Consider the following 25365-nt stretch of genomic DNA (forward strand, 5'->3'; position numbering starts at 1 on the left):
AACATAGGCACAGTTTTATGTAAAAGAGATCCTATTAGTATTACAGTGATTCTGAGGTGGATGGTCGTGTAAAGGTCTTCGCATACAATATGCGTGTATGTTGTTTTCCTGTGTGAATGTTGTGTGAATATAGATCTACTGTATTTGTGAGTGTGTGTATGTTACAGCGGTGCAGATGAACCGTGAAGGCCAGACTACTTCCTGAGTATTTTATCAGCGGTTCTGTGATAAACAAACCGCAGGAGTAGTCACATCAAAATCCACAAGACCACCATGACCTTTCAAAAACACTAGCTGATTTACTCCAATGAGGGCTTTGACTATGTCATATATTCTTGCTTTGTCTCTGAAGGTTGTGGATCCCCCACCAAAGTTTGTGTTTCGGGTGGTGTCTGGTCCAGTGGTGTACACAGCCATATCTGTCATCAATGCTCTGCGAAGGTCTGGACGCCGCTTCCTGTCTCTGTCTCCCAACTGGATAACACCAGACCGTAAATATCAAGTCCACACAGGTAAATGACCTTTCAACAAGCTGTCAAGATTTTTAATTTTATGTGAAAACCTTTCGTTTTTAAACCTGATCTAAAACCCCCCGTGTCTTTACTCCGTACAGTGCTGCAGTTTGTTCCCGGTCACATAGACGTGCGGTTCTGCAACTTTAGTGAGAGCATGGAGAAAGGTTTGACCATGGCCTTTGCAGAAGTGCGTAGGCGCTCAAAGGAGTCAACCAACTTCACAGTGCAGGTGAGTGGGACCAGCAAGCAGGTTAGCATGATTAGCCTCGCTGTTGCATTTCACTGAGATGTTTTCATGAGGATGCGTGACCATAATCTTGAGCCCTCTGAATATTAGCCCTCCAGTGGGAGGTGTAGCTTTACGGAACATATTGTTTTATCAGTCTGTCTGAAAAATGATTTTCAAAGCTGTTGTTTTGTCATAAAAAAAAGAAAAACATCTGTGAGCTCAGTCAGCATCTGTGAGCTCAGTCAGCAAATCTAGTTATTTGGGCAAGATTTGCTGACTGAGCTCACTCCAGACCGCCTCCAGTCACTTCACCAGTTAATGACTTGGATTGCTGCAAAAGAAATTACTAGTTTGCTCTGACAAAATTAGATTCATGCTCAATATATCAATCTATCGATTTTCAATGATTCATTAAGGGTCTGGTTGGCGATATCAGCATGGAAAGCATAGTAGCCCAGACATCCCTCTCACCATCCATATTCTTTATTTTTTGTTGGATTTAATCCTGATAAGATGCCCAGAAAACCTCATTCTGCTCCTCCCAACACAAAAGAGAGTCTATTCTACTACAAGGTTCCTTTGGATGTCCTAGCACCCTGCGGGCACAGACACTTTTCAAAGGAAGCTTATTTTTGCCAGCTATATCCACAATCTTAGTCTTTCAGGTCACTACACAGATGTTATGACCTTAGGCACCTTGAAACTCAGCTCTTTTTGTACTCCGACTGTCCACACCAATAATCCTTCCAACCTCAAAGTCCATCTAACCCATCACTGATGAACAAAACTCCAGGACACTTCACTTGAATCCTTGTACTTTAAAGAAGCTTACTGTTTGTTAATAAAGAGCTTATTTGGCTATGTAGTTACTTTGGCTTCGGTGAGTTTTGTGTAATCCTATTACACTGATGCCTGTATTATAGCCTTTAATTTGGAATGAATTTAAGTATGAAATCAAGCATTTATTTTTTTTACAGCATGGAAATGTTTTATGGACAACTAGCATACTGTGCCCCTGGCCACACTGCTCAATTTTGTGTTTGACTTTCCAATCACTGAATCTAATGGTTTTCAGATTGAGAACTTCATTTTAACTCTTAAAGAGGCAAACAAGCTTTTCCAGGAACTACTTCAGCATCAGATTGGAAAATATTTCTTACGTTCTGTTGTGTAATCGTCCGGCCGCTGAGCAGTACATCTCTGTCTAATTGTGTTTTAGATTGTGAACATCACCATGGCTGCTCCTAAATATCAGGAACAAAGACTGGTGAGACAACCAGTGGACTTGACCTTCACAGTGCACGGTTCAAGGGGTTATCTGGTGGGGTCAGAGGTCAGCAATGCTCTGATGAAGCTCACAATGGTGGAATTCAGCTATTACATGGGCTTTCCTGTACTGCAGATTGCTGAGCGTGAGTACCACAGAGTTGTCTTCTCTATATTTGAACTATTTCCACTATGTGACCTTTACTGTTATAACTGATGTTTTTTGATTGTTTTCTGATTCTGATCAACAACACTGATCTTTTGTAAAAACCTTAATCTGCCCTTACCTCATTTTGTACTTCTTTTCACAGCTTTCCATTATCCAGAGTTGAATACCAGCCAGTTGCTTCGCTCCTCCTGGGTTAGAACAGGTACCTGGTTTCAGTTCATTTCATGGTGAAAAGCTGCTACAGCTACTTAAATGTGAGACCATTTGTGCTGATTCTCTAAATGATTGTTCTTGCTGTGTGTTTACACAGTGCTCCTGGGTGTGCTGGACCAGAAAGTGGGTGAGAGGACCTTCCAGGCCAACATGGAGCGCCGGGTGGCCATGTTACTCGGGGAGGCAACTGGATTAATCAGACGTGTTAGGAGAGCTACCCTTATAGGCAACAGCAGTGTTCAGGTACTGCATCTTTCTATATATTTATTCAATACTGTACTCAGTGGTTGTTTTCACAGCTGGATGGCCTTTGGAGAAGACAACAAATTCGAAAAACTCATTAGACCGTTTATGATTATGGTTGTGTCCTTTCTCTTCAAAGTATACAAAAGAAAAACTAGTTGAATTTCTTGTTTATGACCCAAAACTTTCAAAACTCTTTAACAGGAGGTTTGTTAAAGGATTACTCACTAAATCTTGTAAAAGCTTCCTTCCTTGAACTTTTTATATCATTATTCCCTGATGCAAGCTCTCTCAAACTAACTTGCCTTCAGTACTGAGGGCTCATTATGTGAGCGCTGCAGTGTTTGTAACCAGTGAAAGCTCTACTGCTTTACTAATCAGGCACTTTCTTTTGTGGGTTCGCTCCGCACCTGCTTAGCTCATCTCTGAGGGGACAGGATGGTGCTCTGTCTCCATGGCAACAGCATCCAATTCAGCCCAGGGGCAAGCCACTCAAAGACCACAACCTCATGAGTCCTTGTTTTTTTTCTCCTCTTCCTCATTTCTCCAGTCCTGTTACTTGATGTCTCCTGTGAGCCACAGAGTTGCTAAGAGCAGATCAATTATTAATTGTTTCCCTTTCTCTGTCGGTATCCTGCAGTTGGGATGATTAAGAGTGTGTCTCTGTTGTTGAGAGGTTAGACATTATGGAGGTAGAGATACGGAGACATGGGTAGGTAAAATATTTAGAAATCAGAGGAACAGGGAGAGCTAAAAGCTCAGATAAAAGAGACTTGTTATGGGAGACGAAAGATGCATATTTGAGCTGACCTCATAAAGTCTAAGCTCATACGGTGGTCTTTAAACAGGGGGGCTGTCAGAGTGATAAGTATCATTTTTGGCTGAGTTTTTTGCCTCCTGCATCTTTGTCTCCATAAAACCCACAGAGCAATTTATTTAAACAGAAGCCGATATTGGTGACGAAACTTTCATACCTGTCTCTGTGCTAAGATAGGGTCTCTAATTTTAGACTTTGGCATCCCTTCTATCTTTCAAATATGAATATATTATACATAGAAGCCTTATGTGTTTGTGTTCTTTGTAGCCTTTTATTTTGCATCTCAAAGACACTCATCTTTTAGTGTCTGTTGAACATAATGAGAGTGAAGTGACTCAGACTGAGCGTCTAAACTTCAGAAGAATCCTTTATCTCGCTCTCTTGCACAAACACACACACACGCACACACAACACACACACACACACACACACACACACACACACACACACACACACACACACACACACACACACTATCTCAAATAGATGCCCTAGACAGGATTTGACAGAATCAGTGTGGTGTTGTCACCTTTGAGAATACCTTATGAGTCTGCCTAGAGGGATAAAAGAGGAGGTTGAATTGGGGTCGTGCAATAACGCCCATTCACCCTGCCGTCTTTCCACTCTAATAACCATGCATGGACTGGATTAGAGAGCCTGCCCCGCCGCTTTTCTGTGTCAGGCCAGGCATGACCTGCGCTTTACTCTTTCCAGTAATGCAGACAGCAGACTGTGCTGCGCCTCAGGGCACCCGGAGGGAGACCTCACACACACACACACACACACACACACACACACACACACACACACACACACACACACACACACACACACACACACACACACACACACACACACACACACAGACATATTAAACAACATGGAAAAATATTCAAACAATGAATACTCTAATGTGGAAACAGAAAGAGAGCCAATATTTCACGTGTGTTTTTGTCAAAGATTGCAGATTCTTTTTGTACATAGAGACAATAGACAAAATAATGGAAACACCTCATGTAAAATGCCATGCAGCAATTGTAATAACAGCTACACAGGCAAGTTAAGTTAAAGGGGTCTACAATACATACAAATACATCCAATATAATTAAAATAGTTATTTCTGTTCCTGAAGACATGTGAGAGAATTCTTGAATATGTAGTTTCACTTTGATGTTTTATCAGCGGATTATATAACACGTTTCACTACATCATATGGCAGCTAAGGTAGCCAAATAGTTGGTGTCTGAATTTTGGTTTCTGCAGTCACAAAAATTCTAAAAGTGATTAACGTCACAGAATGCTATAGAAAATGAAGCACCACGCTCTCTAAAAAGTCATCTTTTTTATTAAAAGTGGGACACTTCGCTCATTATGGTCTTCATCAGAGTTTACATTTTTAATGTCGACAGTGCAGTGCCTCATCTTCTATGAACCCTTTGTTCATTTTTGGAACCACTATTTCCAGCTGCTTGAGCACTGTTTATTAGCTACAAATTCTGCAGAGGGAAAAAAAGTATTTTATATTTATTTTATGACAACAAACGGGAACTAGCTGCACCTTGCTGTGTGTGTGTTCTTTAAGTTAGAAGTAAGTGATAACAAATATCTAATAATAAAACCCCTCAAAAACCACAAACAAAGAGGAATTCAAACTTGTGTCCCTGAGCAATGTGTATAAGTAGTTAGGTTTATTGAGTGCCTTCAGCGTTTATTCTACATCTGGACATGTTAATGTTTGGAAAAAGTGATAAGATGTCATGATGTCTGCCAACTGTTTAAAAAGATTTGTGGACAGTACCGGCAGCCATCTCGTAGGCCTGGTGATTGTTTTTTTTTATAATTGTAAGACAGCCAACAGGTATACCGGGCTTTTGCATCCTTTCCACATACAAGACAATGTGTCCTGTCAAACAAGGGAATTGTCTTTATGAATCCAAGGTACTAATGCCCCCAAACAAATTAATTAACAAACCGATTGTCAGATTCAAGCATCCTGAAATTTTTGGGAAACTGATCTCTATCACTCTAACCACAAAGTATTAATACTCCATAAGCTCAACACTAATAATAATAATAATAATAATAATAACAATAATAATGACATAAATAATAATAATGATACATTTTATTTGTTAAGCGCCCTAAAAGGTACTCAAAAGCACTTTACATGGTAAAAACCGCAACAGAAACAACAAACAGCTCAGGACTTGCGTAACAGTATTGAAACTTGGATTAAAGTTGCTCTATAGACAATGGTGACCTCACTTCTTATTAGGTATTGGAAAATTTGTTAAAAAAAACCTGTGATTTTATAAATGTCCATTTGTTTAAAGGTATTTTTTAAATCTCTCTGACTCTCACTTCATCTGAACAGTTGAAAACAATGGATGGACGTATGAAACACACTGTGCTTTTCTCCCTTTTTCCTCCTCCCAGGTTGTAAGTGCGAGCCGGCTGGAGGGTGCGGACCATCCCTTGGAGGTAGTGTATTTCGTGGAGGATCCTAGTGGTCAGAGGATGCCTGCAGCTCAAACAGCCAACCTACTCAACAGCCTGGACGTTCAAAGGGCTGCCATCGTCTTGGGATATCGTGTCCAGGGCATTTTGGCACAGCGTGAGTACCACTTGTATATTAGATAACTGACTACCAAGGGCAGCAGAGTGATGTAGTGATTAAAAAGATGGTCCTTGACATGGACAAATTCAATTTGAGCTCCCATGTCTGCAAGTATCCATGTTGTCAAAGTGTCCTAGAGCAAGACACTGAGTCCTGAGTGCTGGTATGGAATTCAAATCATGTTTTTTACCTGTTATTATAAACAAAAAAGATTGCAATTGTTGTTTTGTTGTTTTATGTCTTTACATACGCTATACTGCAGGGATTGTTTTTGCTTCGTTTTGATGTGAATTGAACTCGGCAAAGTTACTTTTCGCGGTCTAGTTGCACCTAACAGAGTTGGAACAGAGGGATACAAAGAGAAAGAGAACGGACTGGATTGTTCACAAGCTCCTTATGAGTAATTAAAACGAACACAAGCTAGCTGCTGGCTCCGTGTGTTCCTTTGTATGTTTATAGTAACATTTGAGCTAATTACCTTCCTTTCTACACGCTGTAGCAAAAGCCTGTCTTCCTCATTAAGAATCTAAACAAAGGAAGAAGGCCTAATGCAAGCCCCTCAAGGGAGTTCTGTCTCTGTGCTGACTGTGTTCTCTTACGGTACTTTCCCAAGGGACGCAATGAGTGTTAATTAAAACTAATGAAGGTGTGCGTTAAAGATTACAGCACTGAGAGAAGAGCCAACCATACTGCATGTTTAGCTTTGCCTTCTCAGGGCAACAAAGGGATATGCTTGAGATATTGAACCACATACACAAATGAAATGACTCAATATGCTGCATGTTTGTGTCTGAAGCCTGAGCTTAGAACTCAAACCTCTCTCTTACTCTCTCCATGTCTTTTTCTATAGCTGTAGAGAAGGTGGCGTCAGCACCTTCTGACGCTGAGAACACCAACACGTGGATCGTCATTGGGGTTGTGATTCCACTCATCGTTGTCATCATCATTATTTCCATCCTGTACTGGAAACTGTGTCGAACAGACAAGCTGGAGTTCCAGCCAGACGCCATGACCTCCATCCAGCAGAGACAGAAGGTAGAGCTACTTCACGTCTGAATTCATCGTGTCTGTATTTCAAAGTCTTTTCAGATCTACAGTTCATTCTTTTAAATTCCATATTTGACATATTTAAGTTGACAGTATTTGTCACCACAGTCACCCTTGAAGTTACCTGGCTGCATATACACTGCTGATATATGTATTAAAGGTGATATATTAGGTTGTAGTGATGCACGGGTCAACCACGGTGGTTCTGGCGGAGCTTACTAGTAAATATCACGGGTTAGGGTGGGCAGGTCGAAAAGTGACAAAGCAAGTAAGTTACATATACATATATACAATTAATATATATTACTTACTTACTTAAAGAAACATTGCATGCAAAAGTCCAATTTCTCCATGTCTCTCTCTCTCTCTCTCTCTCTCTCTCTCTCTCAAACACAAACACACTGCAAGCCGCTGCGCTTAAGTCTTCTTGTCTCAAACCTCAGTCTTGACATTGTGCTACCATAATGCATAAATTTGGGAGTTTGTGGGTCTGACCGGGTACAGATAACAGATAACACACTATTAGGTTGTGTTATGTCAATGGACAAAACCAGTTTTCCAAACATTACTGTGTTCTGCATAGAAAGATTCAAGGCAGAAAGTTAAATTCAAATTAACTTCTAATTAATTAGGTGTATCAGTCATTGCCATGAATGTGCTGTAGGACTGTGCAGACCATGGACCTCATCATTTCTTCTTTTGGATAGGATGATTAAAAAATTTATGAGAGAGACTGGATTAGAAGTCCTGATGCTGTTAGTGCATTTAATGGGCCTTGGCTGCTCTTTTATTTTATTCGAATCTTTTTTGATATTTTCTTACATACTCTTTTACTTAAAGCACCAACAACCCTGCCCTTCAGTTCCCTCTTGTCCCAATTTATTTTCAATTGTGACAGTTGAAAAACTTCTCTTTCCTTTCTGCCTTGACTTGAAGAGGCTGTTTTTCTGTCTTAGTATTGCCTCTCTGGTACTTAAAAGTACACGACCCTTTTGCCCTAAAGTTAATAGACACAAGAGATTTCCTCTGCACTTTGAGGTCCCTCATACAGAACATCCTTATGAACAAAATGTTTTTATACAACAATGAAATGATGGGCAAAATAGTCTTTGATGAGAACATATCAGTTCACTTTGAGAGAAACAGGCTCAAGTGTACCAGAGAATCAAAAACCAAGAAAGGGTTATGTGACACTGAATTATGTTCTGGTTTGCATTCAACGAACTGTATACAAAAAAACAATGCTAATTTATTGTGATACTTGAAGGCAATACGAATGCCTAAAGCTAGCCCAAAGCTTTAAAAGCCAAGCTGTCATGAAGTGTTTGTTTTATAATCTAAATTCTTAATTTGCGATAGAGTTTAAAAGTGGCTTTTAGTTTTGATAGTAACATTAATGTGACGGAGAACAGGGGTTACTGGATCTCAGTCTGTTTAGCGCACACCTGCAGCGTTTTCTCAGCATACGCTTTGCAGTCAAGTCCAACTCTCCTTCATCATTGAATCAGATGTCGTCGACTCAAATAGATATTTTTGTATGCAGAGTTACAACTGGCCTGTTGTGGAGGTTTGCTTATGTATATTTCAGCTTCCTGACTGATCGTTCTGTCTGTGTCTGGCTTTCATTTCCCTCCACTTAAATTTTTTTAATATTGGGTTGAGCTGTGAACTTAACCCTCCAAATTGAGTTAATGCGCCGAATCTGATGTGCTGAAGTAACTATCACTTAGCCGTCCCTCTCTGCTTAACACAATCATCTGTCACTCAACACCATTCCCCTTCTCTCAGCCTACTACCTCCTTCAGAGAATCAAGGACCTCTCTTCAGCAGACTCTTCCTCCCACTAAAAAGAATATAGATTTTAGTGAGGAGGAAGAGGGGGAGTATGAGGAAGAAGAAGAGGAGTATGAAGAAGAGGAGGAGGAGGAGGAGGAGGTTAAAAGAGGGAAGGTACATAGCAGTGTCTGGTGGTTTCTAGAAGATGTAGAAGGGACCTAGTTGATGTGTGTTTGTAGTTGTTTAAGTAGTGCAGATTTATATGAAGAACAACACAGAAATCTATAGTTCATAGTCTTGGTTTTGAATTTTGGACATGTCAGACACAGATAAAATAGCATCACTAGAAATATTTATGCTATCCACCATTGCTTCTGCTTAGACACCAGTAGCTCTTCCAAAGAGCAAAGGGACAATGAGCAGTGAGGAGGAAGAAGAAGAGGAGGAAGAGGAAGAAGAAGAAGAGGAAGAAGAATTAGAGGAGGAGGAGGAGGAGGAGGAAGAAGACAAAGATGAGGAAAAGGAGAAATTTCAAAAGAAAGGAGTTGAACAAGAAGAACAAAAAAGACAAGAGAGCAAAGCAATGATAATGAAAACTGGGGTGACGAAGAAAGAAGACAAAATGAAAGTATCAACTAAAGGGAGGAGAGCCAAGGACGAGGTATATTGTTCAGTAGTCATAGATACTCGTGCTTGTTTGCGCTAATAGACATTAGGATCCTGCTTTACCCGGTTATCATGTCCAGACACAGAAAATCCAGTATTACAGATTATGGTGGATTTGGCTGTCTTTATAGTCTATAGATCCTGATTAAAAAGACCAGATCACTGTGTTGAGAAGTAGTAGATTAATTAACGTTGTTTTACATGTTTCAACTGTTTGTTGTAAGTGATTACCCACTTTTCCATCAGACCAGACTGAGTGTTAATTAGTGAATAGATGGGGGATGTCACTAGCTGTGGTTTTTTTCTAATTCAGTCTCAGTGTTAATTTTAATGAAACAGCTTTAACTACGTCAGCTGCAGCTTTCTGAATCCTTTCCCCCTCAAAGAGTGGCCTTGTTTATATGCTGCGGAGAGCTGCACACACAAACATATTCTCTCTCTCAGGATTAGCAGTTTCATACTGGCAAGCATCACACTAGATTAGCAGTTTTATACCAACAAGCCTCTTCTGAGGCAGGCATTTTGCATCAAAAAAGTCAGGGAGTGTACATATATTTCAGAGAATTAACAGGAATATGTCATGTCACTCTTCTCTATGTGTTGGGGCAAAAAAATAAAAAAGGTTCACATACTGCAAGCACAGATTCTAAGGTCTGACATCCTCTGTTTACTCTTTTGCTGTTGGATAGTACCGAGGGCTTTAGACTCAAATAGTCTCACTGCTTCAATCTTCTGCCTCCATCCCCCACCGCCTCGAAGGAAAGCAAGCAGCTCAGTGTTTCCCCACATCTCTCCCTGTCCCTCTTTTTAATATTCTTTCTTTTATTCATTAATGTCTGTCTGAGTCTTCTTTCTGAACATTTATTCATCATTCAGTTAAATGATGTGCTCAAAATGTGTATTTGTGTCTTATATTTGCTGCACATTTTTAATGGAAATAGGAGTGGGTGACAATTCAAGCTGTATAATTTGATTTGACCAATGCGATTCTTTTTATCTGATGGATGGATTGATTGGATTTCCAGGTTAGTGTCATGATGCCAAAGTGTCATATTGAAATGATTCCACTTAAAGATGATGACACGCTCTCTGTCCTATGTAACTTCTACTATATGGCTCTTCGACTTTATTTCCTTTTCCTATGTCCTGAAACTGAATATTCCTCCTCTCTCTCCTCCTCCTCTGCCTCTGTCCTCAGCTGCAGGCTCCCAGTGTGAAAGGATTTGACTTTGCCAAGCTGCACCTTGGCCAGCACAGTAAGGATGATGTCATGGTGATCCAGGAGTCTGTCCCGTCGGGGCCGGGCCCTGGGCCCCTCCCCCTGTCCCTTAAAGATGGCCTCAGTCCATCTGAGAACGGGGAGATCCCCACACCCATGTCCAAAACCTCCACCAAGGCGTCCCGCAGTGGTCGAAGACGAGAAAGGTCAGTGCTGCTCGTGGTACAGGGAAGGAGGAGCAACTTAGACTCCAAAAACAGTTAATATTCAGTTAAAATGAATATGAAGAAATTAGAACATTAAATGACATTAGGTTATGTCTGCATTAGTTATGCTGTCATAAAGTACACAACAACAGTAAACAGATTAGCATTACTAGTCCATTTTTGTGTGGTGTTTTTTCCCTAATAGTCACCAGATTACTAATAGTTTTTCTCACCTCATCAAAACACTTGTTTTAATCAGAGAAATGTGTTTTCTTTGTTAAATCCTCTACACTATGAATATACTGAGATATTTATTTAGACATTTAACAGGATGTTTTTGTGTTTTTACCCCATCGCTCTGATTTTCCACCCACCTCAGTCAGTCATTCAACCTGACAAAAAGCTTTTGACAGATCGTCCGATCAATTATTGATGCTCTAGACATCTAGTGGTCTGCATTCCCTCTGACAGACTGTCTATATTACTTACAGTATATCAATTTTAGGTATAAACCTCTTTCTGTTGTTTGCAGATTTAATTTTGCCCTATTTCAAGAATTTTAAATTGATATACACTTATTATATTTACATGATGTTTACAGTTCTTGTGATAATTGTAATGATAACGTAAATCAGTATGTGCATCATTACCAGCATCTCCCAGAACGGTAACTGCTGTGGTTATATATAACAGACATGATGCATTAACTTCTGTCTTCATTAATAATGTCCATTTCAATGGCATGGTTTTTGAGTGGGGGATTGATATTCTTTGTTTCTCCTCACTTCATAGCCGGCCACGACAAATTCATCAAGAATTTAATAATTCCGTCAGTGGAAGTACTTTCTAGCATGTGGCACTACAAACTTCAAATCATATTAGCATTTCTTAGAAGTCTCCTCAGCTTTTATCTTTCTGGAAAAGCGTTATTTTCGATTATGCATGGCATTTCAACATGTTAGTGTGCTCTTGGGCTTCTATTATTTATGTAAGAAGTGTGTGTGTGTGTGTGTGTGTGTGTGTGTGTGTGTGTGTGTGTGTGTGTTCCTGGTAGGATCTCGCCGTCTGACGGTGACTCTGTGGTAAGTGACCGTTCCAGCGAGCGTGAATCAACTGAGGAGAACTCGAGAGCCCACGCCACGCCCAACGACAGCAAGCAGACCCGTAAGGTCCCCATCAATGTTTTAAATGGCAAGTAGCCTTAGCAACACTCACAACACTCCTCCAAACACAGAGAGCGAACACGAGGGGGGGGAGGGGAATGCGGAGGGATTGGGGCAGACATAAAGGGACAAAAAAAGAGGCCAACTCCAGCCGGCATGGTTTGATTGACAAGAGGGCCACATTAAGGGCAGGGGAGACTTTAAAAGGGTGAAAAAAGGGGAAGCAGAGTAAGACCGAGGAAAAGTGCAGCTTCAACCCAAGCAGTGACATAAAGATTACAGAGAGGAACAGTGAAGGTAAAAGAAACACCTGGTAGGAACTCTATCTGAAGGTCGAAAGAAGTCCAGAGAGAGAGAGAGAGAGAGAGAGAGAGAGAGAGAGAGAGGAATAGGAGGGGAAAAATAGCTGAACTTACTCTATCTGACAGCCTGTTGATAGATTCAAGCCTGCAATGCCAGTCAGAGTCTACGTGCTAGAGCCAGAGGCATTCAGGCACACAGACTGTAGCCTGACTCACCCACAGAGGAATGGTCTGTTTTGTTATTGATAAATCTCTGCCTGAGACTGTATATGCTCTGCTACAATGTTTAGAAGTGGGTTGTATATAAGACACTCTGTACTATGTAATGTACCGTCTTTCTTTCTGCTCATCCAGCCTGTGCTCATCAGAGGCAGCTGATTCCCTTCTTCTCTGGGTGATCAGACCTAAATCCACTAGGCTCTTTTTCATTTGTATTGTCAGTATACAGTGACCACTTCTATCTTTGGTGCTTTTATTTGATCTCCTTCTCTTCAATAAAACTATTTTCCCTTTCTATTTCGGTCTGCAGGCAAGAATAGAATTGGTAAGAGTTTGTCCTCCTTCCCTCTGTGTCTCCATAGACCTCAGGCTTGACCTCCAGTAGCTGTGTCTGTGTGTTGTCTGTTTGTTTCTGTGGTAGTTTTGTGCTCGGCTTGCTCTCATCATCCATCACTGCCTGCTGAGCTGTCAGTCACAGTGAAGAGAGAATCAACTTCACAAACAAAGGCAACGCCATTGTTTGAAATGAAGTTTAGCTTTTGGAAATAGAAATCAGTGTTCATTTCATGTCACCGGCGGAAACATTAACTCCACATTTTTGTTACAAGCCATATTTCAAATATAGTCATGTCAGTTAGATAAAAGGTTCAAGTTTTGGTACAGATCTTAGCCGTCATAGCATTTAGACTTGCAATGACGACACTGAGCTGACTGAGTTATGACCTCCATTTTTTTTCTACTTTCTTTCTTCCTTCCTCAGGTCCTCCTCCTATGAATGGTACAAATGAGCAGCTGTCCTCAGCCTCCATCTTTGAACATGTTGATCGGATGTCTCGTGCCACAGATGCAAGCAGGAGACTCCCCAATAAAATCCAGCTTATCGCCATGCAGCCCATGCCTGTCCCACCGCTGTACAGCCCACCCATCAACGGAAAACTGTCTGACACCAACCAAATCAACAAAGAGGTTTTGCTCTTCTGACTTCCTTGCTGGCAAAAACTGATCTTTTTTTTAGCAAATAGAGTAATTCAAAAGTCAATCTACTAATGTGGAGGGACGATTTAAGAATGTTCTTGAGTCGAGTGGCTTTGTATTGATAGTGCTGGGGCATTATTCAATGATCATTTATTGTCATAATGCAACACAAGGATGCACAGCGAAATGCATATGTAGCCCATTTGTAACACAAAAAGAAAATTACAAACAAAACAATAACATTAGCGCATTTGGAAATGTATTTCTAGAAAATTCATCAAACTAGTGCAACCACATTGGAACAATGCAGAACACTCATTGTGAATCATCCCCCAAAGGACTGGCAACACTATCATCTGCTCCTGTTTAATATTCTTCTTTAATACAAAGGCAAATTACAATATTTCAAGCCCAAATTGGCTCCTTGTGAGGTACAGAGAAATCAAAGATTTTAATTACTTTTATTAGTTTGATACAGAAGATCTAACAGGAGTAGAAGACAGCATTTCATGTCCTTCAGAATATATAATATACTGGTTAAAATACACATTAGATTATTCATTTTCTGATGCTGCTGTAGTTCTTGTGATTCGTCACTAAAGGTGTGTACTCTACGTAGATAAATATCATGCTTGTTGAAGTCTTCTTGTGTCTAATGAGTTATTTGTCTCCTCAGATCCAGGTAGCATTGAGGCACAAGTCAGAGATCGAGCACCACCGTAACAAGATACGTCTGCGTGCCAAGAGGAAGGGCCACTACGACTTCCCCACTATGGATGACATGACGAATGGCCCCGGAGATGCGAAGGACCCGGATCGCATCTATCAGAAAGCACAGTTACAGATCGATAAGATCCTGGACCCGGATGCCCAGATGCCCCCCATCTACATGGAATCCAAGAAAAGGTTTGGGTCATTGCACTTGTTTGGTTTTTGTGCTGGACAAGTTGATATGTGTATATGGGTTTGTAGGGCTGACTACATTTTACATCTAGCCTGGCTTATTTTTACGCTTACGTTTATTCTTATATGCTATAGGATTTATCAATCTATATTGTTTTGGTGTGAGTTTACAATATATGGCCTAGTTTGGGAGATATTGATTGTAAATATGTCTGCCTTCTCTCAAATATAATGGGACTACGTGGCACTTGGCTTGGGGAAGAAATAATGACCCGGTAACTCAAGATTATCCACAGACCTTGTTGTGAGCAGGTTCATGTAGGAACTATTGTCTTCCTTACGAAGTAAAACCGCCAACCGTATCACTGTGCAGAAGGAAGCTTACCCATACTTATTGCTTTCCTAGCACCACTGATCTAGCTAACGTTACAAAAAGTACAAATATATGGATTCATTAACATTTCTTCACTTGTTCCTCAGCGGTCGTGGTAGGCGCTCTCCCAAACAGAGAATGAAGGGCCAGCTAAATGGAGGCCTAATGGAGGCAGACAAAGACCACCTCATCACCGAAGACACTGATGCTGTTTACAGAAAGTGTCCCGGAGTCAACAACGTGGCCTACGTAGTGAGTAGTACAGGAGAATAATGACATGTGTACACTCTTACAAATACAGTTTATCCTCTAACCGCCTGTAAATGTGTCGTGTTTATTCCAGTCGGACCCTGACCAAGGTCCAGGATCCCCTCACGGGAGCCCCTCCCCCACCGATGACGTCTTCATGGGTCCCGCTTCCTCTCCTCCAGGCCATGCCCCTCCCCCACCCCCCTACATGCCTCCACAGCCGTCCATTGAGGAGGCGCGGCAGCAGATGCACTCCCTGCTGGACGATGCCTTTGCCCTAGTGTCGCCCACCTCTCAGGGCAGCACAGCAGGGATCACTCTCCCCGGGGTCAACACCAACCCGCCTGTCTCCAGCCCTCCAGGCCGTGGCTCCAGACCCTGGGGTCCCTCTTACCAGGGTCTCGGTCCTTTCCCTGGTGTAAGTAGCCATCGCTGGCTCTTAAATCTACAGGATATCTTTGATAGAGAATTAAACATTCAGTCAACGTCAAATCATGCTGCTTTCACGTTACACTGAACAAAAATATGTGTTAGCAGAAAATGGTTTGCCTTTGAATCTACGCTTTTACTAGTATAAGTTCCTATAAAATGTATTGCGTGATCAGCTCCCTGTTAAAACGTGTAATAACAGAACAGCAAAACAGTAGAGATACACATGTAAAATCCTTTGTATTCACTATATCCTCCCTTTCTAAAGGTTTTTACAGCTCATTCTCAGTGTGAGGCCTATAGCTTCATGTTTAATCGTGTCCTCTTAGCACACTAATCAGTTAAGTATTCCTCCATCTGTCGCCCCCACGAAGCTGCGACCTTACAACCCCCGTCAGCTATCTACAACTCCTAAGACTCTACAGGAATATATCCCGCATATGCATGATCTGCATCAGCTCCTGTTAGTGTCGGCTGGTTTCAAAGACGGTACAGTCATATACCTACCCTGAAGGCTGCTGGAATAATAAGATGATTGTTTGTATTTGTTTTTGCACTTGTACTATATTTTGTCTGTTTTTGGAAGATAAGTCTTTGCAAATCATCACCATACAAAGACCTTTTTATGCAATGTTGCATTTAACCTATAATACTGTGCATGTACCAAACACTGCTCATAGTGTTTCAAGTTTTGGGTGCAACTGCCATGAGACAAAGTTTCTAGTAGTTATCTATTGCATATCACCTTCTTTGAAATTCACACTGAAAGGTAGAACAGACAGAGCTCAAATTAAATTAAGATTATAGTCCATTAGATTAGCAATAAGGCATCAGCATTATGATTGTTGAAAAAAACTTCATCAGTATTTTACTGTCCATACTCTCAATGGAAAAATATAAGTATCATGTTCAATGGTTATGATATAATGTTTTATGGTAGTAACACTTCACACATTCCTATCTTGCCTATAGTTTAATTATCACTATGGTAACTGAACTTGTCCCTTGCGTTCTTAAAATGAGTACTTAAATGCATTTCACAGCTATAATAATCCATTAATCATTCCATTACTCTTTCTCATAGAGTCCAACTCCAGTGTTCACCAAGGTGACAAATATGCAGAGAAACTTAACAGGGGAGTGGAGGAGCCATAAAAAAAGCTATTTGCTGGTTCTGCTTTTGCAGGTCGGGTGCTTTAATGTGCTGCAAAATGTCAGCTGTAAAAAAGAAGGCTATCAAACCAAACCATGCTTGGTAAAAACAACACTGTTTACTACAGTGTATGAAGTGAGCCCCACTACCCAAATGTACTGCACATAGCAAAAGACACAGCACTGCTTTACATTTATAAGAAATATCAACATCCGCTGTGAGCTGTCTTTGCATTAATTGCAGTATTTTACAAATGAAAACCGATTATCTGCCTTTTTTCAGTCTTTGTCATTACCATTGTTGCTCACTTCCTCCTAAGCACTGTGTGTCTTTCTTTGTCTTCCCCAGAGGTTCACTGATCTGAACTTGTCCCCTCCTCCTGTCCAAGGCCTGACGCCAAGGTTAGTAGACAGGTCGATGAAAATTGAGTATTCACGTATAAATTAATAAATAATATGCCTCTTCGATGTTCACCTGTTCCCACACCAAAGGGATTTCTTATTGATCAGTACAGCCTGATTTCCACCACTTTGCCAGTGTGAATGTTTTACTTTAGGTGCACCCAGTGTGTTGGACCTCATGAAAACAAAGGAGGCGTTATCTTTATTTTATTGCATTAATGGATCAGGTCCAAGGAGTGGTCACTGTACTGGCTACCAAAAGACCAATCTATCATCAGCAGCTGTCAACTACTCATGGTTTATAATTGTGAAACAGTGAGGAGTATGTGAACAGCATGAGACCAATTTGAAGTTTTGTACCACATACAGTAGAACACACTGTTGAATCAGGTCGTTGGCATGGTCATGCATGCAAACACACAAATCCGCATTATGAACGGTCCACTAGCTCTGTCATCTTGCACATACTAAATGCCGCATTGTGCAACATCAGTTTATTAGTTTAATTAGTTTACTTAATCATAGTGTAGGTGATCGGTCTTCACAGTGAAATCTTCTGAGCCTCTGCACCTCCTGTCACTGATGTTGTCACTGCTTTTGTCAAGTTGGACACACTTCTACCCTTTTTTTCTTTTTTAAAGCACTGTTGATATGATGGTGTAGAGACTGCAACTGAGAAGAATTCCAAAACATTTGTCAAAATACATGTTTCGTTAAATCAAAGTGAATGAAAAATACATTTCTTTGTGTTTCAGGCAGGGCCTTGGCTCGAGCTATCTGCCACCAGGAGAAACTGCAGGGCAGAGTGAGCAGTTCCAGCCAGACAGCCTGTACTCCAGCAGGGGCCTCTACGCTGATGAGCTGCCCTCATCTGCCAGACCGCGACCAGTAGGGGGAACTACAGGTACAAGTGGAAATTTGCAAACAGGCAGACACAAACAGCAAAGTTGTTTTCATGACTCATAATACTGCTGGTTTCAGATGTGAACATATGTCTTAATCTCATTTCCACTTCTTGCTACTTCATTTAAGTACAACATATTTTTTCATATTGTAAGACAACATGAAGGTTGATAAATGTGTTGTCTTATACAGAGTGTTCATCTGCAGACACAGTTTATTTAGGTTAACCTCTGGATGTAGGCCACAGCGCTGCTCCTCAATAGACACACACATCCACCCATAAACCTGTCAAACTGAAAGGGCCTTGTCTCTCTCTTAAAATATTGAAGGAGCTGGCGGGATTCTGCTGCCATCATGTGACTTACTCTAATAGAAATGGATTCTGGCATTTACTATACAGAATGCAGCACAGCAGAGACATAGTGCTTCTCAGACTGCAGTGATTGCATTAAAGTATAATAAAGGGGCTGCTGAGGATTGAGTGTCAGTTACTGTAGCTCTGATTTGGTGTGTGTGTGTGTGTGTGTGTGTGTGTAGGCGCCCAGCTCCATCATCTTACACAGGTGGGATTGTCCAGCCGGATGAATGGTTACCCAGCAGGGGTCAGGGCGGCTCCAGGGCAGAACGGAGGCATCGGCTGGAACCACTACCATGGTGACCACTTCTCCAGGACGGAGCCTGAAAAAGATGCAGTGAGTGAATCACAGATTTAATTCTGTAAAGACCAAGGTCTTGTTTTACGTTCAATTTGACCTGAAATTAAATCAGAAAATGTATGCTTCACGTCAACAAATCCAGTGGGAAGACCAAAAACTAACAACAAACTGATCCTAAGAACAAATATTGTCGCTGCATCTTAACCCTGATATGCTGTAGCTTAATCCTCTGTGCCATAGAGCTCCATGTTTGTTCAGAAACCATCACAAACACATCCGTTAGCTACACTGTTGCACTGGGTTACATTTCCTTTAATTACTATGAAAATGGGCACTGAGTCAAAAGCACATACACCGCCCTGCTGCACCAAATGTATATCAATCCATGGCTGAAAATAGTCCCCGACAAATGCACTATTTGATACGGTTTGAGTAATGTTTGCTAAAAACAACAGTGCCCATCAGTTAAAGGAAATTGCCAAGCTTTTTATAAAAATGTAAATTATGTATTTGCGACCCCATCTTAAAAATAAACATTTTCAGTAAAAACGAACAGGGCTTGGGACTGAGAGCAACAGATTTAAAAAAAAAAAGAGACATGTTTTGTTTCGATCTTCTCTCATGAGTATAGAGTAATGCCAACCTTATCCCCTATGCTCTCTCCTTTTTTTTAACGTGTGTGTATGGTTATGCTTATATTTTATTTATCGCCCTTCTCTCACAATCTCTAGTTCTGTCACTTGAAATGTTTCCTCTATTTTCCTCTCATTTGTTTTCCTTCACTTCTCCCTATCCTTCTCTTTGCCCTTCCTTTCTGCCTTCAGTTCCTGGACTGTCCTGACTACACGTCCTCCTCTGTCTTCCAGACGCCCAGAAGTGGTATCAGGGAGCCTTCTGCGCCCCCTGTCCACCTGGACACCACAGGATATCTGTCAGCCCCACCTCCCCTGGATACGTCTCCTCCTACCCACTCCTCTGCTTCCCTGATCAAGGCCATCAGGGAGGAGCTGTTGCGACTCTCCCAGAAACAGGCAGCTGTGCCCAGCTACCACAGCTGAAGCCCCGGGCCTCCAGTCCGTAGCTCTTACCAGTCATGCCACTGACCCTGCCTGCCTGCTTCGCCTAATCAGAAACTGCTTCCCGTGGAAGTCCCCGAGGGTGTACAGCAGAGAGATAGTCCTGCTAAACTGAAGTGAACAGTTGGTTAATAGAGATTTTCTAACTGAAGAACTGAAGGACAAGATGGTTGATACAGCTCCTAGACTATTCAGAGTACAGAATCAGATCAACTGCAGTATGTAAAATCAGAGACAGTGTTAAGAAGTGAAGAACAATATGAACAGTGTATGCTGGACCTTTAAGATGACGTGGCATGTGTCTGTCCTGTTCCCCACTGTGGGTCAGGGAATGATCATGACATTTCCTGGCCACTGTGGTCCTGGACTTATTTGAGATTTTGCTGCATATATTCAGACTCAGTGTTCTGTGTAACAGTTTCATTCTCATGCTGCCTTCACCAAACAGGAATACCCCCTCAGACACATGTCATTTTAAGGATTTCTTTTTTTCTTCTTAAACTACCATACAGGTACTTTGTTGTTTTCCAATGCAGGCCCTTAACCTCTTTATCACCATCAGGTGCTACTTCATGTTTCCTGCCATGATGAGCCATGCTACGCCTTGACACTGTGATGTAGTTCACCCGACCCAATCTATTGAACAAGCCAACAGTAAGGTCAAAGTTCACAGCGAGCCAGTTCAGACAGTAGGCAGCACTAGAGGCTAATAACACTCATTAACACTACCTAGTCTTTCCGTACTCTCTGCAGTAGCAGAGAGTTAGTCTGATGTTTATATTTTTTGATATCTTGACTTACAGTACATACTTGTTTTCTGTGGACAACTTGCATTCATGCCGTGTGTTTTTATTTATGTTTAGTAGCTAACAGACGGCTAGACAAACATGACAAAAACGGCCTTGAAATCGTATTAATGTTCAGACATGACTTGTGAGACAGGGTATTGAGATACAGGCACAGATGTGTCACGAATAACAAGTGAAGACTTTCAGTATATACTTGACAATAAGGGTGTATGTATTTGGTTGTAGTTTGATGCACTGTATGCATACTACTTGGTACAGCTCAGGTCGTTCAAAAGAGATTCGTTCCGGACAAATCAGTGATAAGACAGTTTGAAGGGTGATGTGGAAGAACTGTTAATGAGGGAAAGTCACAAAGACCAGTATTGTTTTTTTAACATTAACCTGTATTTACTATGTACTGAACCACCATCTCTGTTTCATACAGTATTCAACATTTTCTTGGCCTTTTTGTTTGCACAAGAAGGAAAAAAGTGTACTGTATTTGTTGTCATTTATGGTTTTTACTTCAACCAGTCATGTTTGTGTTTTTTGAAATGTCTTTCGATTTACCTTGCCTCATGTCATTTTGTTCCACTTAAATTAATCTTAGTCATCGTACTGGTTGGAAATCATTCTAGGTTACCTTTTTTTTTTTTTTTACTTGCCCCTCCCCTGATATGTTGTGATGTTTTGGGGCCTGAAGTGATATTTTATTTAAATGAAATAAAAGAGAAAATGATGGATTGTAAAGCAGGGCTTGGGAATATGTTTCAGTAGATCATAAACCTTTTGGCAGCGAGTTGGAACATTCTACAGATGTTACCCAACCGTTCCAAGTCTTTTTAGTTTGCAATGTGTAGTGCCTTTTGGACTCACCTGAACAGATTAAGTACTTGGGATGATAGAGTTTCTCTGTGTGTCCCATTTAACCGTCATACTGTGATAGTATCGATGGTTATGATGCAGCCTAAATTACAACAGCAATCAGTTATATAACAGACGTAAATAATACATTAAGGCTGAAGATCTGTCTGTGTATTCGGGAGCACCAGGATGAAATCTCATTCAGGAAACAAACAAACAACAACAAATATTGTCATTGTATGGGGTTTCCTTTCGATATGCGGGGAAATGGTTCAGTGTCTGGTTTTCCATCTTACCTCTTATGATCATGTTTTGTTTTACCAATCTCACACTGTATGCCTCCATCTGCTGTTTCTGTACTGTAACAACAGCCCATCCACCTGTGTTCATCTTCAGTTCCTTTTTATAAGAAATATGGGTTGTTGTTTTTTTGGTGTTGTGGTTTTTTTTCATCTATTTCTACATCTTGTATTTTGTTAAAATGATCTGTTGGCTGGCCCAACTTCATGTTTGATTGATCTTGCATGTTTAATTATTGTATTTCTTTTTTTTTTTTGAGCATGCTGTTCCAAAATTCTTGAAATACAAAAGAAAACTGTCACTCGATGTGTCCTCAAATTTTAAGCTCATAACCACAAGTTGATTTGATGTGTCGACACGATTGTCTTATGAGTTCTCGCACATTATCATCATTACATTAGTAGACTCGATAGTGGAACCAGAATATTCTAATTATATTCCATCCTGAAGGTGAGATATCTTCTGATTTGGAGTTCAATAGCTGGAACACACCACGCACGCATCATCATATCTCGTGTCATTCATACGATATCAAAGTCCTCTGCAGGTGTTGTACTTGCCTCAAATCACCAGAGGGTGTCAGTATGTTACAAGAAAACTAAATCCACTCTATTCACAACAAAGACTGCTCCCCTGGCTGCGGATGATGTCATTCCTGAGGATGTTTCTGTGAGTCTGGAAAGAGCTTATTATATGTACTCTTCATAATTATTAGAGGAATTTTGAACATTTAAATTGTGGAAGTGGCGTTTGTGGAGGATGAATGGTTCCATGTTGATCAATGACGATTCTGATATACAAAAGGAGAGGTTTGGTCTTTATATCACAGTACAAGCAATAGCTGGCAATATCATAGAATATAAATGGAGACCAGCATGTGTACAGTGGTAAAATATGCTCTATCACTGTCAACAATGCAGTGTTTTCCCTAAACTAACGGAACTTTTGTGTCAATCAATGTGATTATCTGCGAGTCCTGTTGTGGGTTTAATACTGTACTTCCGCTTGTGCTGAAGGAGTACTTCCTGCGCATTTATTGAGTTCTGTCTCATCTCATCAGACGCTTCTCCCCTCTAATCCTATCACAGGATCCAAAGCCACCGAGTGAAGCGGCTAAATGGTCAGCAAAGCTCCTGAAATCACTGCAGGGGTTGGACAGCACACAACTCCGCATTAGACAGTATTAGACAGTGCACATACTCGAATAGTCACTGCATTGATCGTTTCACAATCTGATACATATATATATATATATATATATATATATATATATATATATGTATATATATATATATATATATATATATATGTATATGTATATTATTATATATATGTATATATATATCTATATATCCCCTAATTAGAGAATTTAATCTGCTATCCGTTTAAACAGCAAGAATTGACGACTATTCGGGTGATCATTTGCTGCTGCAGCTGTGTGTCCTTGGGTCTGATCTCCTTCCAGTCCTCAGATATTTACCTCTGGTCTCCACCATGACTCTGTGAGAGTCCAGCACTTATGTCAATGCACAGAGGAGATGAGATTCAATTCAACGTGGCTTTAACACGTTAAAGCCTGTGGCAGATCAGTGTCAATTCAAAGTGACCATCTTTAATGTCAGTATTTATTATCCACTCATTTAAATTATACCACTGTACTTTTATCCATGGGTTATTGATTCATCACACTCTGCATTACAAAACTTGTGTCAGATTTGACATGCCTGTTTGTTTGTGTCCTTGTGGATGCATTGTTGTTGGTATATCCATGCTGTTAGCTCAGTGTCTTTTTCTATTCTGAGGCTGTCTTGTCTCCTGCAGGGCTTAAGAGTGTCCCGTCCCGCTCTGTCTGGTTGCCTCTGGCCCTCCTTGTGGGGTCTAATACCCCCTCCCACACCACACACACACACACACACACACACACACACACACACACACACACACACACACACACACACACACACACACACACAGTAATCCTCTCTGTGTGTGTTGTCCCGTCCCAGCTCTGCTAGCTGAGTCCAGCCCCGACCCAGCGTAGCACAACAAGAGCACACCCAGGAGTTAATCTGGATCATGACGGTAATTACTGCCCGGGTGTCCAGCCTGTAGGAGGTTGAAGGGAAGGGAGCACTTGTCCACTAAGGGAGGAGTCAAAGAGTCAGTTCTTCCCACTGACCTTGGAGAAAACTATGAGGGAAGAAGGGAGGGAGGGAGGGGAGAAACAGAGAGGGAGGCAGACTCAGGCATTAGCATACTGACAGAGTTCCAGCACTGCAGATCTCTCTCCGTCTTCAGCCGCTCTCGTTTTTAGTTTAAGTCTGCCGGTGAAAGACAGAAAGACAAGTAGAGCAGGGAGGAGGACAAGTGTGAAGCAAATCCTTTGACACATGAGAAAAGAGGATATCTGCCTTCTTACTGATCCCAGCACAGATTCAGAAGCACTTGTGAGTACACTGCTATCAGCTTGCCATTCACTGTCTGTGTTACATCTCAGGAATTTACTGATGCAATAGGAAGAGTTTCTCAACTGGAGCAGACGGGGCTGTTTGTCCACAGTGTTACCAAGGTGTATGTTTGTTTTCTACGGTGGGGTGACTGAGCTTGATGCAATCTAGTTGCAAACATTTGTTTGCTGTATGTACAGTATCTGTGTGTGTGTGTGTGTGTGTGTGTGTGTGTGTGTGTGTGTGTGTGTGTGTGTGTGTGTGTGTGTGTGTGTGTGTGTGTGTGTACACTTAGCCACCATAGCACATGTTCTTCCAGCTGCCTGTCAGAAACAGACATTCCTTTGGTTTAATGACGATGAATGAGAAGTATTTTAGCAACATGCGATGGCTTCCATTTCAGCCGAAACCCTTATTTTCAGTGGGAGAAAAGGGTCATAGCCCTCCTTGTTTACCAGTGTGGCTTGGTTGTTATTATGCAACCCCTCTGCATGCGGCGTCGTTACACAGCATCAGAGCTGCTGCTTATGAATCGATGGCAGCAGGACGGGTTGGCTAACAGAGACACTGCAGCAGCCAGGCATCTTCTGCAGCATCCAGCTATGTGCCAACTGGCACCGCTGTCACCGAGGGATGTCACTGTTCCCACTTTCAGAGTCTCACTTGTGTGTGTGAATTTTAAGGGGGAGTGGAGCGGAGGCAGTTTATCCAAACTCAACACATCCATCAACAAATATCTGATTTTTCCACCATCTTTTTCTTCTCTTTTTATGACCACAAGTCCAGTGATGATGATGTCACTGCAGCTCCCCTTACTGTCTAAACGCCGACCCCCCCGGACTCTCTCTCCTCTCTCCCATCACCATCTCCCCTGCTCTCTCCCCAGTGCAGGTTATCTTTGAGTCGTAATTGGGTCATTTTTCTCATTTCTCTGTCTGACGTTGGTGTCAGGAAACACAGAGAAAAGGGGGAGGCAGGGTTGTGAGAGCTCGATTTCCGGAGCTGGTGGTGCAGAAACAAAAGGTTGTGAGGTAAAGGTTATATTTTGTAACACGTGTGTGTGTGTGCCATGAGCAAACACTTCTGACGTACCAGAGAGGAGGCGTGGACCCCCAGCGTTGTCTGTTTTCATAACAGATGACCAAGCAGCTGTGGGAGGCAGGAGGGAAGGATAAGGGTAA

The 25365-nt window shown here is 41.4% G+C and overlaps 2 protein-coding genes across 2 annotated transcripts in view; both read left to right on the forward strand.

Annotated features, from left to right (window-relative positions):
* Nucleotides 1–19767, forward strand: part of si:ch211-1e14.1 (UPF0606 protein KIAA1549) — a 34572-nt gene extending 14805 nt beyond the window's left edge. Inside the window, exons 4-23 of the mRNA XM_054620690.1 lie at nucleotides 353–512; nucleotides 614–744; nucleotides 1964–2156; nucleotides 2322–2381; nucleotides 2490–2635; nucleotides 5889–6066; nucleotides 6920–7104; nucleotides 8905–9066; nucleotides 9275–9553; nucleotides 10757–10983; nucleotides 12038–12174; nucleotides 12978–12992; nucleotides 13428–13633; nucleotides 14319–14548; nucleotides 15026–15170; nucleotides 15262–15585; nucleotides 17098–17150; nucleotides 17906–18054; nucleotides 18591–18745; nucleotides 19534–19767. Of these exons, the coding sequence (XP_054476665.1) occupies nucleotides 353–512; nucleotides 614–744; nucleotides 1964–2156; nucleotides 2322–2381; nucleotides 2490–2635; nucleotides 5889–6066; nucleotides 6920–7104; nucleotides 8905–9066; nucleotides 9275–9553; nucleotides 10757–10983; nucleotides 12038–12174; nucleotides 12978–12992; nucleotides 13428–13633; nucleotides 14319–14548; nucleotides 15026–15170; nucleotides 15262–15585; nucleotides 17098–17150; nucleotides 17906–18054; nucleotides 18591–18745; nucleotides 19534–19767 (3369 nt within the window). The remainder of the gene's footprint in view (nucleotides 1–352; nucleotides 513–613; nucleotides 745–1963; nucleotides 2157–2321; nucleotides 2382–2489; nucleotides 2636–5888; nucleotides 6067–6919; nucleotides 7105–8904; nucleotides 9067–9274; nucleotides 9554–10756; nucleotides 10984–12037; nucleotides 12175–12977; nucleotides 12993–13427; nucleotides 13634–14318; nucleotides 14549–15025; nucleotides 15171–15261; nucleotides 15586–17097; nucleotides 17151–17905; nucleotides 18055–18590; nucleotides 18746–19533) is intronic.
* A 4259-nt stretch (nucleotides 19768–24026) lies between these two features.
* The window catches only part of mical3a (microtubule associated monooxygenase, calponin and LIM domain containing 3a), an 85729-nt gene continuing 84390 nt past the window's right edge, over nucleotides 24027–25365 (forward strand). The window contains exon 1 of the mRNA XM_054619175.1: nucleotides 24027–24184. The gene's annotated coding sequence lies outside the window, so the exon portion shown is untranslated. The remainder of the gene's footprint in view (nucleotides 24185–25365) is intronic.

This window comes from Anoplopoma fimbria, chromosome 19 (genome assembly GCF_027596085.1).
Source record: "Anoplopoma fimbria isolate UVic2021 breed Golden Eagle Sablefish chromosome 19, Afim_UVic_2022, whole genome shotgun sequence".
NCBI classification, from domain to species: Eukaryota; Metazoa; Chordata; class Actinopteri; order Perciformes; family Anoplopomatidae; genus Anoplopoma; species Anoplopoma fimbria.